Source organism: Hemicordylus capensis, chromosome 1, assembly GCF_027244095.1.
Source record: "Hemicordylus capensis ecotype Gifberg chromosome 1, rHemCap1.1.pri, whole genome shotgun sequence".
NCBI classification, from domain to species: Eukaryota; Metazoa; Chordata; class Lepidosauria; order Squamata; family Cordylidae; genus Hemicordylus; species Hemicordylus capensis.
This window is the reverse complement of record NC_069657.1, coordinates 238,134,187-238,152,005: the sequence shown is the minus strand read 5'-3', so window position 1 is coordinate 238,152,005 and position 17,819 is coordinate 238,134,187. Positions and strand designations below refer to the sequence as shown.

The 17,819-nt window shown below is 44.1% G+C and overlaps 1 protein-coding gene across 11 annotated transcripts in view; it reads left to right on the top strand.

Annotated features, from left to right (window-relative positions):
• LOC128339464 (protein unc-80 homolog) overlaps window positions 1-17,819 on the top strand; it is a 254,333-nt gene that overhangs the window by 139,647 nt on the left and 96,867 nt on the right. For 5 of the 11 annotated variants that reach the window (XM_053283436.1, XM_053283434.1, XM_053283440.1 and 2 more), the window contains 7 exons: window positions 1,093-1,231; window positions 1,841-2,022; window positions 5,403-5,534; window positions 6,374-6,472; window positions 7,402-7,588; window positions 10,890-11,021; window positions 11,739-11,882. In XM_053283436.1, coding sequence (XP_053139411.1) covers window positions 1,093-1,231; window positions 1,841-2,022; window positions 5,403-5,534; window positions 6,374-6,472; window positions 7,402-7,588; window positions 10,890-11,021; window positions 11,739-11,882 — 1,015 coding nt within the window. The remainder of the gene's footprint in view (window positions 1-1,092; window positions 1,232-1,840; window positions 2,023-5,402; window positions 5,535-6,373; window positions 6,473-7,401; window positions 7,589-10,889; window positions 11,022-11,738; window positions 11,883-17,819) is intronic. The other 6 variants (XM_053283443.1, XM_053283442.1, XM_053283438.1 and 3 more) reach the window with 3 other exon arrangements.

Genomic DNA, 17,819 nt, shown 5'->3' with positions numbered 1-17,819 from the left:
AACATTCTTGCACTAGTGCAACATCTTTGCACCAGTGCAGTGTTCGTTTGGATGTCAACTTCTGTGCGTAACGTACTCTGTTTTATATCAAAATGCTGGAATTAAATTTTGCCCTGATACAAGAGACAAATTTCAAATACAACTTCTATAAACATTACCTGACAAACAATGCTTAACCTAGAATTTCCAATCAATATAAGTAAACATTTTAATATAAATTCCTTATACATCGAACCCCTGCATTGTTTTGTGACTCTTACATTTCTGTGCTTTATTCAGTTTTTTAGTATCAGATTTACAACTGTTCCTCTTTATGTCGTAATGAATTGTTGTGGTTCATGTAGTAGGTTTTCAGTGTTTGTCCAAACATATATGCTGGCCATAGTTCCGTGGCGCACATATGGAACTTTCCTACATTAAGCCTCCATATTGTCTTCTGTGAGGTGGAAACTTTGAGATATGCCATGTGAGCTCAAGAGTTTTGTCCTTTCTTAGAGGAGAATGGGAAGCCCATTGTGTCCAGTTTATTTATGCTACCTAATATAGGCACATTTTCCCTCATGATATGTTCTCAAACTATCACTGTGCTGACTTCCTGTGGCATTTATTTTAACCAGTGAAAGCACAGATTGATCAAGCCTGGAAAAGGCCATCAAGCAGAGTACAGCTGCAGTCTTAAGCAAACTTACTACTATGGAAGTCACATTGGAGTAATGTGCTAGGCAATGATATGACTCCTGAGCCTGGGGCTGCTGGTGGACTTGCCAGGCAGCGCTTGGAGAAGCAGCGTTTCCACAAGTTTCCCCATTGTCACAAGTGGGGAAACCTTCAGAAACACTGCATCTGCAACCACTGCCGCCATTGTGGTTGCAACTAGCCACTTCTGCAATAGCAGAACAGCTGAACAAACAGCTGGACAGCATCAGGCCTTCAAAGTTTGCAGCCGCCCTGGGGTGCAGCAGTATGGAGTCTTAACACTGTACATCATGTCAGCCATTTGGACCTACTTCAGAGTAAACGTATTGGGATGTAAACATTCTCCATGTAATTATGCATTGGCCCAACTGTACAGCACGATTTCATTTTCTGCAGGTGATGAGTTTGTCTCCAGCACCTTTGTCTCTGTTAATCAAGGCAGCTCCTATCCTCACGGAAGAGATGTATGGGGACATCCAGCCTGCAGCGTGGGAGCTGCTACTCAGCATGGATGAGCACATGGCTGGGGCAGCAGGTAAGAGGCTCCCATCCCATCCCAGTCTTGCACTCAAACATACAGTATCGGTGATATAACTAGGGGCGTAACTATAATAGGGCAAGGGGAGACAGTTGTCTGGGGGCCCACTGTCTTGGACCCCCACCCCGAGGCAAGTCACATGACTGACTCTCCCAGCCGTGCACCTGCCCGGGCTTCCTTCAATTGTATTCATCCTCTGAAATTGATGTGAGTGTTAAGACCTGGAGCTACCAGAACAGCATGTCTTTCTCTAGTACTCTAGTAGCTTTGGATCCTGAAAGTTCTTTTTTCTATCTATCAGAACAGAAATGCTGCATCCTGCTACGCCCTCACTGTGTAGTCAATGCTTGTGCACATCACCGCCTTCTCTTCCTCCTTGTGTTCTTCACACTTATTCCTATGAAACACTTTCCTCATATAAATCCATAACAAGTTTCTGGAGCCCATAGTAGCCAACCATTTGTCATCAGATCTACTCATATGTAGTAGCATTTTCCAAGGACCAGCCAAAGTCGTAATTCCATCCCCACAGTCTTTTGAACCATAAAATAACCATGTCTTCAGGTTGTGAAAAATATCAGTTCATGAAATATTTGCTTCCTGCAGCTGCCATGTTCCTTCTGTGTGCCGTGAAAGTGCCAGAGGCAGTATCTGATATGCTGATGTCTGAATTTCATCACCCTGAGGCAGTGCAAAGGTTGAATGCCATTCTTAAGTTCCACACTCTTTGGAGATTTAGGTATCAAGTCTGGCCTCGGATGGAGGAAGGAGCTCAGCAGATCTTTAAGGTAAAGTATGATCTTTAAGGTAAAACCAGCCTTCAGCACCAGAATAAAGTTACTGAATTCCAGGTTCCTTTTATTTTCCATCCTTAGATTTTGGATTATATAGTCACTTGATATATAGCAGAGGTAAATAACTTCTCAAGATAGGATGGGAATATGGGATTCCTGTTATAATAAGCAAAGAACTCACATTATAAAAACAGTCATAATTAATGCTGTTGACACCTGCAGTCTGAAACCTTGTGCAGTGATAATTTGTCGGTCTGGAATCCTGTGAAGGGTCAGTTTATCCCATCTGCTATGTTACATCTGATGTTTCTGAGGCAGCAGCCTACCTTTGAGGTAAATACTGTATATGAAACATGATCACATTTATCCTTATATGCTAATTTCCATGTTCCTATGGATGGGAAAGTTGCAGGGGTCTTGGGCAATACAAAATCATCTAATTGGGAGAAGAGATATTATGAGAAGTAAATGATCTCATGCTATGAACACATAGCTTCTTCTTGAAACCCATCTTGAGGTTTTATTCATTTGTTAATAACAGTATTCATCATTACAAATAATGGCTGACACCAGGAAAATTACTCAGTGTAGTCCCATTGAAATACAAAGGACAAGTTAGGTATTCCATGGGCAGATCACAGATCTCTATGCTGTCATATGTTAGTGAAGCATGGAGCTGCTGGCCATGTGCTGCTTGCCATGGCATGCTGTGCTGTAGCTTGAAGGTGGTGAGACAGGTATGGGTGGGTGTGGCAGGTATGGGACAGCTGAGTGTGTTGCCAGGCAGAGTGTAGCCAAAGGTGTTGGGGCTTGGGAGCCACAGAGTAGGGTCAGGGTGCTGAAGTGTTTGTGTGTGCTGTCTGCTCTATCCAGGGATGTCTATGGTGCACATGCAAATGAGGGCGTATTGAGTGCAGCTAATCAGGATAGGTGAGAAGCATGGGTTCACATGATCAGTCGATTATGGTTTGGATCATCCTAAGATCAGCCACCCTGTTTTGGATCCTAGATGGCCGATGCTGGTTTTTGCCATGGGATGGAAACTGAGATTCTCCATGTCATGCAGGTTCACACGATCATGCCAGTGTGGATAACCAGCATTCAACCATGATTCATGTGTACCTGCCCCATGTAAGCCAGTGTTTCCTGACACTGAAAGTCAGGACAGACTCTTTTCAGGAAGCTCTTTTTCCAAACAGTAGTACTAACTGTGTCAACTCAGAGATGAGAGAAAGCACTGTTCTCTTCAGGTGCAATGAGAAACAGTACAGATTATTCAGATCTGAGGATCTCACACCAATTTTGGATATATAACTCCTCCAGGACAATACTAACTGAGCAAAGAGGCACCTTTTAAAAGTGGTGATTCTCTTTATTGAGCAGGGGGAAAGCAACTGGCCCTATCCAGCCCTGGCACAGCATCCCTCCAGTGGCTGTTGCTGGTATCTCTCTTGTGTTTCTTTTTAGATTGTCAGCCCTTTGGGGACAAGGATCCATCTTTATTTTTATTTCTTTATGTAAACCACTTTGGGAACTTTTGTTGAAAAGCAGTATATAAATAATGTCACCGTCATCATTCATCTATCCCAGTGCCTGATATGAGAGACCTTCCTTCTGTGAGCAGAGGGTTGACTAAAAGACCTCCAAGGTCCCTTCCAACTCTAAAATTCTCTGATTCCATGACCTCCCGATATCAAAGTGGTTTTTTTGTTGTTCTTCTAGGTGGCTTTGACAGTGTCCTGGCCTCACAGAATGGGAGAATATGGTATGCTTTAGGGATGTGCACAAACCAAGATTTGTGCACAGGTTTGGCGCCACGGACCGGCGAGGGGAGAGTGGTGAGCAGGATCCTTAAAAAGGAGGCGAGCAGGTCCTTACATGCTCTCTGCTGCCATGCAGTTTCTTGCTGCGGCAGCGCTTCTCCCAAGAACCCACGCATGGCACCAGCACACACACACGGAATCCACACTTGTTTAGGATGCTTCCTCTTCGCAGGGAACAATATATGCTTCCTCTGAGCATATATTGCTCAGTATTGTCTTCACAGACTGGCAGTGGCTTCTCCAAGGTTGCAGGCAGGAATCTCTCTCAGCCCTCTCTTGGAGATGCCATGGAGGGGACTTGGAACCTTTTTGCTTTTCCCAATGCAGCTCCATCCCCTGAGGGCAATATCTTACAGTAGTAAACCATTTTACTACTTTACTATTATACATATAGAGCCGGGTCTCACGATCCGTGAGACTCGGTTTTGGAGAATGAGCGGGGAGAGCAGGCTAAGCCCATTCTCCTTGCACACGAGCAGGGCGGGAGCCCTGGGTGGCTGGATTGGCCTGGCCGCCCACACAATTGCCGGCTCCGTGACGCAGCCGGTGGGGGCTGGGGGGAGCGGGGGCCAGCATGCCCTGTGCAAGTGCCCCGGAGCCGGGAGGCGGCTTTTTGCCTCCCCTTCAGGGGTCTCCTGTGAGTAGCCACGGCATGGCACGGAGATGCGCTGTGGCTACTCACGATTTTTTAAAAACGGGTTTGCGGAGCGCTCGCTCTGCAAACCTGGTTTTAGGGGTGGGCTACTTGAGTGGGTTACCTTCTCTAGAACCACTGGGCTCGCAGCTGAGTCCGGTAGTTCTCACAATTGCAGAAAATCGGGCTAGTGGAGACTAGCCCGATTTTCTGCAATCATGTGAATAGCCTCATAGTATAGAATATCTTATACTAGTATTCCTAGTATGCTTCCTGGCGTGCTTCCTCTGCGCAGGGAACAATCTGAGTGTTCTTGCTATCTTAAAAAACAAAATTAATCCCTGATGTAGTTCATAAAAGTAAAGGTTACTTCAAACAACTATTTGTGTATGTTTCATGTTATGTAAAAGGAATCGGTATCCTCGAATTAGATCATTTATCCCATCAGTGGTTGACATCCTGGCCAGTGCAAGAATATTGTGCTAGTGCAAGGCTGTTGCACTAGCTGGTTGCACAAAGTCTGGAGCTTGTGTTCTAGACTAGTTTTACACTAATGTGAAGATATTTATGCTTGTGCAACAAGGTGTGCAACCTGTGGCACCGCTCATATGTTTTACAAGGAACTTTTGTGCAAGAGCGCGGTTCTGAAAATCCCCATGATTTAGTGCAGCTTGGCAATTTTCTTGCACTAGTTCAGCTTTGTGCAACTTCATTCATTGCACAAGCTCAGCTTTAGTCAGTATATCAGCCATCAGCATATAATGGTCCGCCATTTCTCCTATGTCTTGAAGAGAAGATCTTCAGTATGAGTGGAAGTAATCAGTTACTATGGAAGTGTACCAACTGATGATGTGGTTTTTGTTTGTTTGTTTGTTTGTTTGTTTGTGTGTTTGTTTGTTTTGGTCAACTTTTTTTAGATTCCTCCACCCAGCATTAACTTCACCCTACCATCCCCAGTACTGGGAATGCCATCTGTCCCCATGTTTGACCCTCCATGGGTTCCACAGTGCAGTGGGAGCGTACAGGACCCAATTAACGAAGATCAATCCGTAAGTCAAACACTCCTTGAAGCAGGCACTCATACTTTTTGAATGAGAATCTGCTATCAAAATATTGGGGATGGATGATGAGAAATATTGTAAAAGACAGCCTATAATCTTAGCAACACATTTTTAAGTGCAGTTTATTGAGCATGAAAAATAATGTGGTGGTGGTGGTGTGTGTGTGTGTATGTGTTTCTGATGGTGCTGTTATGGGGTGAATTAGTAGTAGTAGTATTTATGTTATCAATATTAATATTAGTTAGATTACAATCTGCCTAATCTGAAATCGCTCTAGGCATCTTATACGTGTGACATAATTAGGTCATTCACTCAATCAAAAACTAGGTTTTACCCGGGTTTTGTTGCTGTGTGTGCTCCCAATTTTTGGTTGTGTGGAAGGAAGATAGGAGGAAAACCTGGGAAGAAGTGATTGTGTGGAAGCAAGGTAGGAGAAAAAGCTACCCAGATTTTCCTCCTTCCTTGCTTCCACACAACCAAAATTGTGGAGTACACACAGCTCCCAAACCTGGGTAGAACACAATTTTTGATTGTGTGAATGACCTCAATAATAAATACATATTATAACAGCTACCAATAAAACAAACAAAAAAATCCCCCAAAGACCAGTCCAGTAATAAAGATTGAAAATGCCAATACAGCACATTCAAGAAATGCTGTTACTAAAAAGAGATGTCATAGATCACTAAAAACCGATCTATATAAAAATACATAACATTTAGAAATGCTGCGGCAATCCTCCAGATTTGATTTCCAATGTTGTTCTGCTGGTGTGGCCAATTATCCCAAACCCTCCTTATGCCCAATTCTGATTTACTTTCCATCAGGAAAAAAAAATCAATGGATGGATGTACAAACTCTTGTGCAAACTAGGCGGAGAGGAGGAAAAACAGAGGCCGAATCTGCATTGGAATGCGCATCCAAGTGTGGGTATCTCTCAGCACTGCATTATTTTCAATGGGATGCGTATTCCGATGTGCTTTGAATGCACATTCCCATCCACAACTAGCGCAGTTAATTAACGTGCATGCGCTGGCCTGCCACTATAATGTGCATCAGTTTGTGCAACTGCTTTTCAGGGGAAAAAATGAAGAACTCCACATGTGCAGAAGTTGTTCGGAAAAGCAAGGCTATCTGAGACATTCTGTGGACTTCCTTTGGATATCCAGGATTGAGGGGAGGCAAAGCAAAACACTGAAATAAAGGGACAGGTTTCACACAACCCTGTTTACATTGCTTTCTAAACTATTTCAGGCTTGGGCTGTGACAAACCTTACGTGAAGATGGATTTCAAGGAACTAAGACTGTAATGAAAAGAGGTCCAGCCATGTTCTCATCCCCCACCCCTCTGCTGGTCTTCCAGTTTGGGGCATCCCTTGCTGATTTAGTGAATGTATTTTGTTGAGTTATATAGAAATCTAAGCTGTGTAGGGTTTTATAGAAAGTACCTACACCTTGAATTGAATCTGGAAGCTAACTGGCAGCCAGTACAATTGGCAAGTACTGGTTGAACTACGCTGCAACAGAAATTATGGGAGACAACTCATCACCAACACTTCTCAAGAAGTCACCAGTGCTGTGGTTTAATCCATTTGCATTGGAGATAATATGGACTGGTTGCACATCTGATGTGTGGAACATCAGCTGCAGAAGTCCCCTCAGATGTTTTCAGTTTCCTGAGGAGTCATTATTGGTAAATTATTTCCATGCTGAGTTCTGATTGTTGACAGACTTCATCAGGTCACTCACAATCTCTGTTTAACTTAATGAAACATTTTGCATGTTATTGAAACAGCCTTTGCTCTATGAAACTAAACCGACTCTTTCACAGATTTTTCTAACCATTTGATTGCAGAAGTCGTTTTCAGCCCGGGCAGTGTCACGTTCTCATCAGCGAGCAGAACACATTCTAAAGAACTTGCAGCAGGAAGAAGAGAAAAAGCGTCTGGGCCGAGAAGCTAGTCTGATCACTGCCATTCCTGTCACCCAGGAGGCTTGTTATGAGCCCACTTGTTCTCCAAACTCAGAGCAGGAGGAGGAAGGTGTGTTTTAGACATAGCAACAACCTCCTAGCGGTTATTTATTGTTACAATCAGGATCTGTAGAAGCTCAACCCAATAGCCAATAGCTACAGCTCCCCAAAACTGCAGGAGCTGCAGAGGTCCAAATAGTACAATTCAACAACACCGTGCCCCGGCATACATAACATGGATATTGTGTATTATCTTGTTGTCTCTTGTCCAAGTGCCCATGAAAAAGAATGAGAGCTGTCCAAGATGAAATGAAAAACCAATGCTACTTTCATTCCACGTATTAGTTTCTTTCACATTAAACACTTTCATTAGTTAAAGCAGAATTATTTGTACAGGTGTTCTCGATTTATATTTATGCCTAAAGTAATTGACAAAAACTCTTGTTGATTCACAATGAATGAGAATTAAGCATGTGTCAATAGGTGGCATAATATTTGGGAACAGGCATCTTATGTTTGGGTTCCCTTGATTTTTGTTGCTGTGATATAGATAGCCTTGGAAGGACTGGTACCAGGCAGCCACATAAACACAAAAGAAGAAACGCCAGACTCAAATTAGGGATGTGCACGGAACCCACCAGGCTGGTTTGAGTCCAGACCAGATTTGAACCAACCCAGTATGGGCTCATGCAAACTGGGTCTGGTTCGGCTACCAAACTGGGCCGATCTGGTTTGCGGACCTGCTCATGGGGTATACTCGTAAAGGGTTAGCAAATGTGTTTGCAAATATATGTTTGTAAATGCATGTCTGGGACCCCGTGGAAGGAAAAGCGGTGGTGGAGAGATGCATCAAAAAAGCAGTGGGTAGGGAAATAACCAAGTACTTCTTGTACGCCACCACTGCTTTTTTGTTTCAGAATTTCCCCTCTAGAAACTGCTTTTCTGTATGGGAAGTGGTGGTTTGAATGTTGTTGCATGCATTTCAATGCAATGCACAATCCTGAATTGTCCCAGGCTTTGGGCACTCTCTGCTGCTTTTGTCTGCAGTGCAGTCTTTCACACACCTTAACACATCTCTGAACTTCCGAAGTTGAGTTAGGGATGGGCGAGCCAGCTCAATTTGAACCACGGTATGAATCTAATCAACCTGGTTCAGGTGGTCTGAGTTCAAACTGGACCCAGCCTGGTTCTAAGAACCGGTTCATGGGCCAGTTCAGGGGTATACAAGTAAAGGGGGATTCCCTATAGTAATGCGGGGGGGGGGAGGCTATAGCCCAGTCCAGGCCTCTGCACATGTGCTGAGGCCATTTTTGTGACCTCCACAGATGCCCAGAGGCAATCTGCATCACCACAATTGCCAGGCTGTCATTTGGGAGGCTGGGGGGAGGGGGGTGGAGGAGTTCCCTCCACCGATGTCTCCACTAACATCACCTCCACCATCCTCGCCACCTGGAAACTAAAGGTAGAAAGTACATTCGCTCCCCCCGCCCCATTACTATAGGTAATCCTTTACTTGTAAATAGAAATCCTTGCCAGATTCCCCTTTATAACCCCAAGTATAATCCCAAACTGGCCCACAAACCAGTCCTTAGAACTGCCTGAACCAGGCTGGTTTGATTCGATACAGGGTTGCACATTGCATTGAAATACATGCAATATAATCCAAATCACCTCTTCCCATAAAGAAAAGCAGTTTCTAGAGGGGAGTGCAAGAAGTGTTTATTTCCCTGTCCACTGCTTTTTGTTGCATCTCTCCACCACCACTGCTTTTCCTTCCAGGGGGGTCCCAGACATCTGTTTGCAAACATACATTTGGAATCCCATGGTGTGGGAAGTGGCCTGAGAGGGGAGATGCAGTAGAAAAGAAGTGAGGAGGGAAGGGTTAAACACCCATGTCACTGATTTTCTGTTTGAAACTGAAGCTGCTTTTCCTTATAAGTGGCTGCTGTGGTTTGTTACAATTGGTTTCATGTGGTTAAGTATTCAGGCTGGATCTGAAACCATGGGAGAGTGCAAGAGGCGGTCAAGGGCATAAGGGAGCTTTCTGCAATAAATGGAAAAATAATGTAACACGGCCCCCTTGTAGGTCAGCCACATGCATGTGAGATACCATCTTGTTTTAATGTTTTCACGTATTTGTAAGCTTGTTGGTCTATCGTTTTGGATTTTTTTTTAGTAATAATAATGTTTATGTGCAATGACCAATGGTTGTACAATAAAGAACTATCCTATATGAGAGAGCATATTTATATCCTTCCGGGCAAATAATTATCTGGACTTGAGAGTAGAGAGGAAAAGAAGAAAACATGAAGTCCTTTGTTTAAGTAGTTGTATTGTGACTGAGGTTGCTTCTCTGGCAGGCACCAGGTGACCTGTCAGGGTTGAGGGTTTGACCCTAGAGAATTAGGTCAGTCCAAGTAGGCATAGGCATATAGAGCTATCCAGGACAACCACTAGTCAAGTTTCAGAGCTTTGGTGAAATTGTCTAAGATGGTTAAGAGGTCAGATTCCAGAGGCAGAAATCAAAGGGCCAGAGATAGGTGATGCAGTCCAAGAGTGGCAGACAAGTACTCAGGTTCTGAAAGGCAGAAGTACAGTGGAATGGAGCATGGACTAGGGTTCTGGAGTCTATAAGGCAACTACACTGGCTTACAAGTTATGTAGACTGGGGAACTAACTCTGAGGCAAGTTATTGGAGATCAGAAAGGTCCATATTACCTCCTCAGATCTCCTGATATGGCTGGGCTGACAAGATGCAGTATACCTTCCAGCAGGTCTGGCAGCTTCCTCAGTCAGGTATCTGGGCCCTGCTGCCAGATTCACAGGTTCAAACCCATCGGCTCCTTGTATTCATGTTTGAGGTGCAAAAATACTTCAGCACCAATTGGAGTTATCCATTTTCTGTATTCAGACAAATCATCTTAGAATGGGAAGAACTCTGAAATTAAACAGTCAAATGTTATGCAATCAGACAGAATCCTCTACATGTAATCTAGTTAGACTAGAGGATGATATGACCTGAACAGAAAGTTCCCCTCAAAGTAGATCCAGCTGGTTCCAGCACAGATTCATTCTACCTAACATTCTAAGATAAAGGAACTTGGTGATCCTCTGTGATGCCTGCTAGCCCTGCCCTCCATGCACATTCAGAGCATCTGAAACAGCCTACCTGCATAGAATTTGTACTGTGTAGGCCCACTGTGGATGCTGACCTACCAGATACATTTAGAAAATACTCATAAAGATATATTATAGCCCAGCGTTGACTGCAATTTTGTTATGAAGCCTGCTTTCACTCTTGCAATAGATCAGCACAGTTCTCTTCTAGAATGTATAAACCCAAAATTCACATTTTCCATTTGTTTTGTCAGTAGAAGAAGTGGCCAACCTGGCATCTCGCCGTCTCTCTGTAAGTCCGTCATGTACCTCCAGCACATCTCATAGGAACTACTCCTTTCGGCGTGGCTCAGTTTGGTCAGTCCGTTCAGCAGTCAGTGCAGAAGGTAGGATGATTGTAACTGGCAGGTTACTATCAAACGTAAAGTGTCTTTCCAACTTTTGTGCACTAATGATTATGCTTCTAACCTTAAGGTCAATTGAGATATTCCAAAGAAGCATGAAATCCAGTCAAATGATTGAGATGATGAGATTACATTTGATCTAAAATCTAAATGTGAGGATTTATCTCACAATTTTTGAAATCTCTGAGATTCAGAAGATCATTTCAAGATGTCCATGAGTGTCTACTCTGGACATTCCCAGTTTAAATGTTATTCTGACAGTGTAGTTGTCTCTGGAAACGTAAACAATGAGATCACTGCCCTGGATGATTAATTGCCTGTCAAGCAGAGCCCATGTGGCTTGGGCCAAGTTTAACCACATGAGCAAAGACCCTCATTTTCAATTGACTTCTCCTTCATAGCTGAACTTGGTCCAGCCCACATGGGCTCCATATTATAAAAGCAGCTAGAACAGTTTGTGGCTCCAGTGTCAATCACACCACCAAAATAAAGCATAATTGGCCTTAGAAGAAAAGATTCAAAATAGTAACTCATAATTTAGAATCCCCTCTTTCTTTTGAATACTCAGTTTATCTGTCATTCAATTCTGGATTTGTCGGCAACATAGTATTTTTTCCATTCCCATACCCACAGAGTTTTTCCTATCCCAAAATTCATTATTATCAGCTCAAGTTAACTGTATGTCTATTTTTTTCCTAGATGAGGAACACACAACAGAACACACACCAAATCATCATGTGCCCCAGCCTCCTCAGGCAGTCTTCCCAGCATGCATCTGTGCAGCTGTGCTCCCTATTGTTCACTTAATGGAAGATGGAGAAGTCCGGGAGGATGGAGTTGCAGGTATTGTTCTAATTTAAAGATTTCTGAAAAAATTTAAAAGAGTATGAAGCTTTTAGGCCTCTTCACCGGTCTTAGCAATGAAAATCAATGTCTAACTACTAGAGAAATTCTTGTTCTTGTTTATATTTCAAATAGCGATATTTATTCCCCCCCCCCTTAAACTTTTACTGCCTCAGTGCATAAAATTTTACACGGCACCATCAGCAGATCATACAAATTATGCAAATTGACTTCAGCTCCTCTCAGCACCGGGAGAATTTCTTTGAGACTGTGCCATCTGCACTAGGGTAGAGACATTGACCTAATTGCAAAATAGGGAAATTAGTAGAGGGGAATTGAAGGATTGGATCTGTTATAGACATTGGTGGGCAGTATGTGGGAATAATTAATTTAGGGGAAATGATGTAACTATAATCATAGCCATATGATTTATTTTTTAAATTATATATACTTTGAAGATCTTTACCAGGTTTATTAGCTGTATTGGTTGACCACTAAAAGCATCTTCAGCACATAAGATCTGAGCTGATGAAAGTATCACATTGTCCACGGACCACAGTAAATTCAGTGTATTAGTACCCATCTCTGTTGACAGAACACTGCAGAATTCCTGTATCAATCAGTCAATCAATCAATCAATCAATCTTTATTATGGTCACAGACCAGCATAAAGTACATTTTAAAACCTAAGTATCAATAGATTTCATACTCTAAGACTGTCATAAGATGATTTAAAATATACAATAAGAAATATAAAAGACGTTAAAATACATTACTAACATAAAATGATTTAAAATATTAAAAAATAGGCATGTGACTGCACTAAAAGTCTAGCTATGGCTCTAATAAGAGACATAGTAGACTCTGGACTATATTTTGATTTAACTATGGCTGCAATAAGAAGCATAGGAATAAATCATGTAGCAGTACCCTAGATTGCGTTGCATGTTTATAAAGTAAGAAAAGGTTTAAAAACATTTAAACCAAGACAGTCATTTAAAATAATAAGAGCTAATATGTGTTAAAAGGATATCATATAATATACACAAAAATTATAGGCCAGTAAAATAGTAGCCAGGAAATTGCGGTTCTGTAAGTTGTTGGGTTGCCACACTAAGGCAGTAGCCATGGCTGTCCTCTAGTTCATAGAGGTGGGCTCTGGGCACACATGATCATTTTCTGCCGGATATTAATCGCTACCGCACAGAACTTGGCGACACTGTAGGTGGCAGCAGAGTTGCTATTGGAGAGCAGCAAAGAGGTATAAAGGTGCAGAATTCCTGTAAGTGAATGCAGATTTCTGGAGAGTATTGAAACAAAGCATAAAGTATGAGAGGAAAGGATAGGGAAGTTCAGATTCTGCTTTGTGCTAGCAACTCACATGTAGCACTCAGACCAACAAATATATACTACGATAATGGTCGTTCTGGATAGTGATCCAGTGACAGCCACAAAAGTGGATTTTGTGCCTGCATAGACCAAAGTTGGGATAGATACTTTAGCTCCTCAATGCCCCCCTCCCCTGCCGAGCACAAGGGGTGTGCACGGAACCGCACAGCTGCGGTCCGGCACTGTGGAGGGGGTTCCTTTAAGGGTGGGGAGGGTTTACTTACCCCTCCCGCCGCTTTGACCCCTCCAGTGCTCGTATTTACTGTAGAAATTGGGGTGGCAGGATACCTCCCTGCCACCCCTTGCACCTCCGCAATGCAAAAGGCTCCGGCAAGCCTTTTGCGCACGTGCACGTCGCGCGCGAGCTTCACGTCTCCCCGACGCCGGAGGCCTGGTCTACCCGGCCTTGGCCCCTGCTGGCGGCCGGAGGCCCGGTCTACCCGCCGGCAGGGGCCGAGGCCGGGTAGACCGGGCCTCCGGCGTCAGGGAGACGTGAAGCTCGCGCGTGACGTGCGCGTGCGCAAAAGGCTTGCCGGAGCCTTTTCCATTGCGGAGGGGCAAGGGGCGGCAGGGAGGTATCCTGCCGCCCCAATTTTTACAGTAAATACAAGCGCTGAAGGGGGCAAAGCAGCGGGAGGGGTAAGTAAACCGGACCCATCCCTACCGAGCACACATGCTCCGCACCTGTTATTTTTGGTGGTTGGTTGCCCTTTCCCTTCCTTTCTTTCTGACCACTAATGCGATCACTTCTTTGGTGTCTTCGGCTCCTCAGAAAGATTGTATTTTGGATTTACTGGATTGATCTTGGACTCAACTTTGATAATTTGTCTTCTAATTGTGAAGTATTTGGCTTGATCTTATGGACCCTTTGAACAGTTTAAGGACTCCTCTTTAGTGTTTTTGGGACTGCATAGTCCCCAAAACTATGTTTGCATTGGTGAATTATTTCGTTACGGAGTTTGAAAAAGTTTACTGGATATTCTTTGATTTACGGACCTAATTCGTGTGCTTAGTCTTCTTTCTCATGAGCAGGACTTCAGCCTGCTGGGAAACCACCTTTAAAAGGTGTGCTGAGTCCAGGGGCAAACTCCTGTCTACGGACAGCCACAACCTTTGTTTGTTCTGTTTGGTAGTGTCACGCCCTCGATCTCAGACAGCGAGGAGGAAGGGGAAGCTGTCAACTTTTCAGCCAATGCCGGGGTGTCTGAGGGGCAGAGCCCGGCTGTCAGTTTCCAAGAAACAGCTGAGGCAGATGATTCAAAGCAGGCACAACAACCTGAGACAGCAGAAACCGTGACAGACCAATCAGAAGAGGAGCTATGCAAGCAACCTCCACTGACTCCACAACAGAGCCTTATTACAAGGCGAAGAACTCAGCTTGAAACTATCAGGAGGAGTAAACGCCTCTTGCAGAGGGCTGATAAGCCTTGAATTCCTGCCAGCTGGGAGCTCTCGGCTTGTACTATAAATTATGTCACCAGCTTTCTATTCACTGCTGGAAAGCAACGTTCGTCAGCTTTCGTGTCGACAGCTTGCAGCCAAGCCCGATAAAGAAGAACTGTTTCCGAGCCGTATCTTGTTTCTGCAGCTCCGTTTGGTACTGTGAACTTCCCTGCCAGGTGACCAGATACTGACAGAGGAGGGGCATACTGCGTCAAATTGTTTGGTCTGCTCTTTGTTTTCTAAGCAGACCTTGAAAAATTGGGAGGCTCGCTTGAAAGTGGCTCTTTCAGAGGAAGCTCTGGCCCCGAGGAAGTCGTTTCCCCGATCTCCCTCAACGCCCAGCTCAGTATCGAAGTCAAAGCCAGGGACTACTCTAGCAAAGTCTAATTCTCCGGTGCTGAGACCGTCTATGTCAGAGTTAACCTCAGTGTTTAAGAAGCCGGAATTGACATCGAGGCATAAGGCTTCTTGTTGAGAGAAAGAAAAGTGAAGGGCGGAGGGTGAAACTTCAGATGCTTTGTTAAAAACACAAGGATAAATCTGAGATGTCATCCCATCATCACTCTAAGTCTAGTGAGATGACTCACTTCCTTCCCTACTGGGCTTCAATGCTGCTCTCCGCCTTTGACATTGACGAGTCAGGATATCTCTCTAATTCCTAATTCCTTGTCATTCTTCAACTGCTGCTACATCAGGGCTTCAGTATTTAGCTGTATCCTTATCTCTGGCTCCAACGCTTTGTCAATCGCCTTCGACGCCCCGATGATCATTGTCGGAGGCAAGGTCTATGGCTTTGATCCAACACGCAACATCTCTGCTGGTATCCGATGTTGACTTCAATGATGAGATGTCTTTGGACCCAAAGTCTACACAGCATAGTTTAGCCCTGTTGGAGTCTAGTGACAGCACTCCGTCAGCGGGCACTTTTAAAGGCTTTCTAGGTCATGGACTGAATGTGGAGGACCATGACATCATGGATGTTACCCATCCAGTCCCCAAAACACCATCCTTCTCTCCAATGCATCAAGGCTTTACAACACCCATGCAAGGTCGACAGCCTGTGCGTGGATGGGGTGCTGCATCCACAGATCATTCACCTGTTTCTCTGGAGGACTATGTGGCATTTAAGGCATGAAAAGCAAGGTGGCTGGAGGCTCCATAGCTGCTATATATGGCTACTCAAGTCTCTCCACCTCTAGTTGTCATACAAGATATGACTGTACAAACTGTTGTGCAGCAAGTTGTGACTCCTCTCAACATGCTGTTCTGCAATTTGTGCATCAGGATACAGCTGTACAAGCTTGCATACTTCCACCTGTTACTACTTCTGCTACAACTAAGTCTGTTACCTGTACTCAAACTTTAGCTGCTACTCCTACTCCAGTTCAGGCAGTTCACTCTATGTGTACTCAGACAGTAATTCAACCGAAATCTATGGCTGCACAGACTCATGTGGTATTGGCCTCAAATATGATTCAGACTCGTTCTTAACTTACCTCAGGCAAGGCTATGCAATCTTCAAAGTCTGGGTCTTCCTCTGGTTCTTCGGCAAACTTAGACAAACAACACTGGCCGGTGAAAGCGGGTGCTCTGGTACAGCGTGCATTCCTAGTAAGGTGGTTGGTTCTAAGTCTGGGTTGAGTTCTGAAGAACCTGTCTTCTGATGATGACTACGATTCCATCTCTTCAGAATCCGAATCTACCAGAAAGAATTCTGACTCGGACTAGAATGTACCTACCACTCCTTCCATATCTCCAAATGAGGAGATGCGCTCCTACCACCAGCAAGTGGCAGAGATGTCTTCAGTACTGGTTCTTGATCTAAAGCAGAAAACGACAGATTTGGATGACATGGTTTATAATTTTATGAAGAAACCCTTGATGACTCAACCTGTATATCTCCCGTGCTTCCTGTAATAACCAAGGAATAATCTGCGAAGTCAGCATGGGAGGTGCTAATGACACCGATGCCCACCTCAAAAAGATTGGAAACACTCTATAGGGTGCAGGAAGAGGATAATGAAGATCTGTTGAAGCTCCTAATACCGAACTCTATCGTTATCAACTGCGCCTCTTCTTCCAAGGGCAACAGGCAGCATACTGCACCGGCCAATAAAAGAGGGCTGCAAATTGGATGCTTTGGGGCCCTGAACTTATGCTATGGTGCATCTGTTGATTAAAAATTGCTAATTATACAGCCTGTTTATCCAAATATACACACACCTTGAGGGACAATCTTTTTGAGGAATGTGCAAATATTGAGGAATGTCTTCAAAAAATTGAGGATTATCTTCAGAAGAGTTCCAAAAGAAATTTGAGGAAACATTTGGTAAAATGAGTACAGCAACAAGACAACAGCTGAGTAATGCCATGCATCTGATAGAATCGGAATCTCACACGCTCACATCTGCTATTGCATTATGCCAATATGCTTGGTTATGCTCCACCAGCCTTCAACATGATATGAGAGACAGGGTGGAGGCTTTGCCTTTCGATGGGAAAGGTCTGTTCTGTGATGAAACAGACTCCACAGTGGAAAGGGGGAAAAATTCTAAGTATACAGCTAAAACTTTCACTTCCATGACTCAGCAGTTCTCCAATAACAGATTCCATTCTTATAGCCACTGCCAAGGCAACTATCGTCAATTAGATTGGAAGGACTATCACTGGCCCTTCCAACGCTACAACAAGAAGCCTTCCAACACTACAACAAGAAGCCCCTGGTGGCGCAGTGGTAAAACTGCCGCCCTGTAACCAGAAGGTTACAGGTTTGATCCTGACCAGGGGCTCAAGGTTGACTCAGCCTTCCATCCTTCCGAGGTCGGTAAAATGAGTACCCAGAATGTTGGGGGCAATATGCTAAATCATTGTAAACCGCTTAGAGAGCTCCAGCTATAGAGCGGTATATAAATGTAAGTGCTATTGCTATTGCTATTACAACACCAAGAATAAAGGCAACCAAGCTGCACGTAATAAGACTGTGCAATCAGCTAAGCAAAACCTTTGATTGGTGTGCCAGCCCAACTGCACAGTTGGTAATATCTCCCTCTCTACTGACACCTCCATCTATCAGAGCCAGGAACACCATCTCCCTGGCCGGAGCGA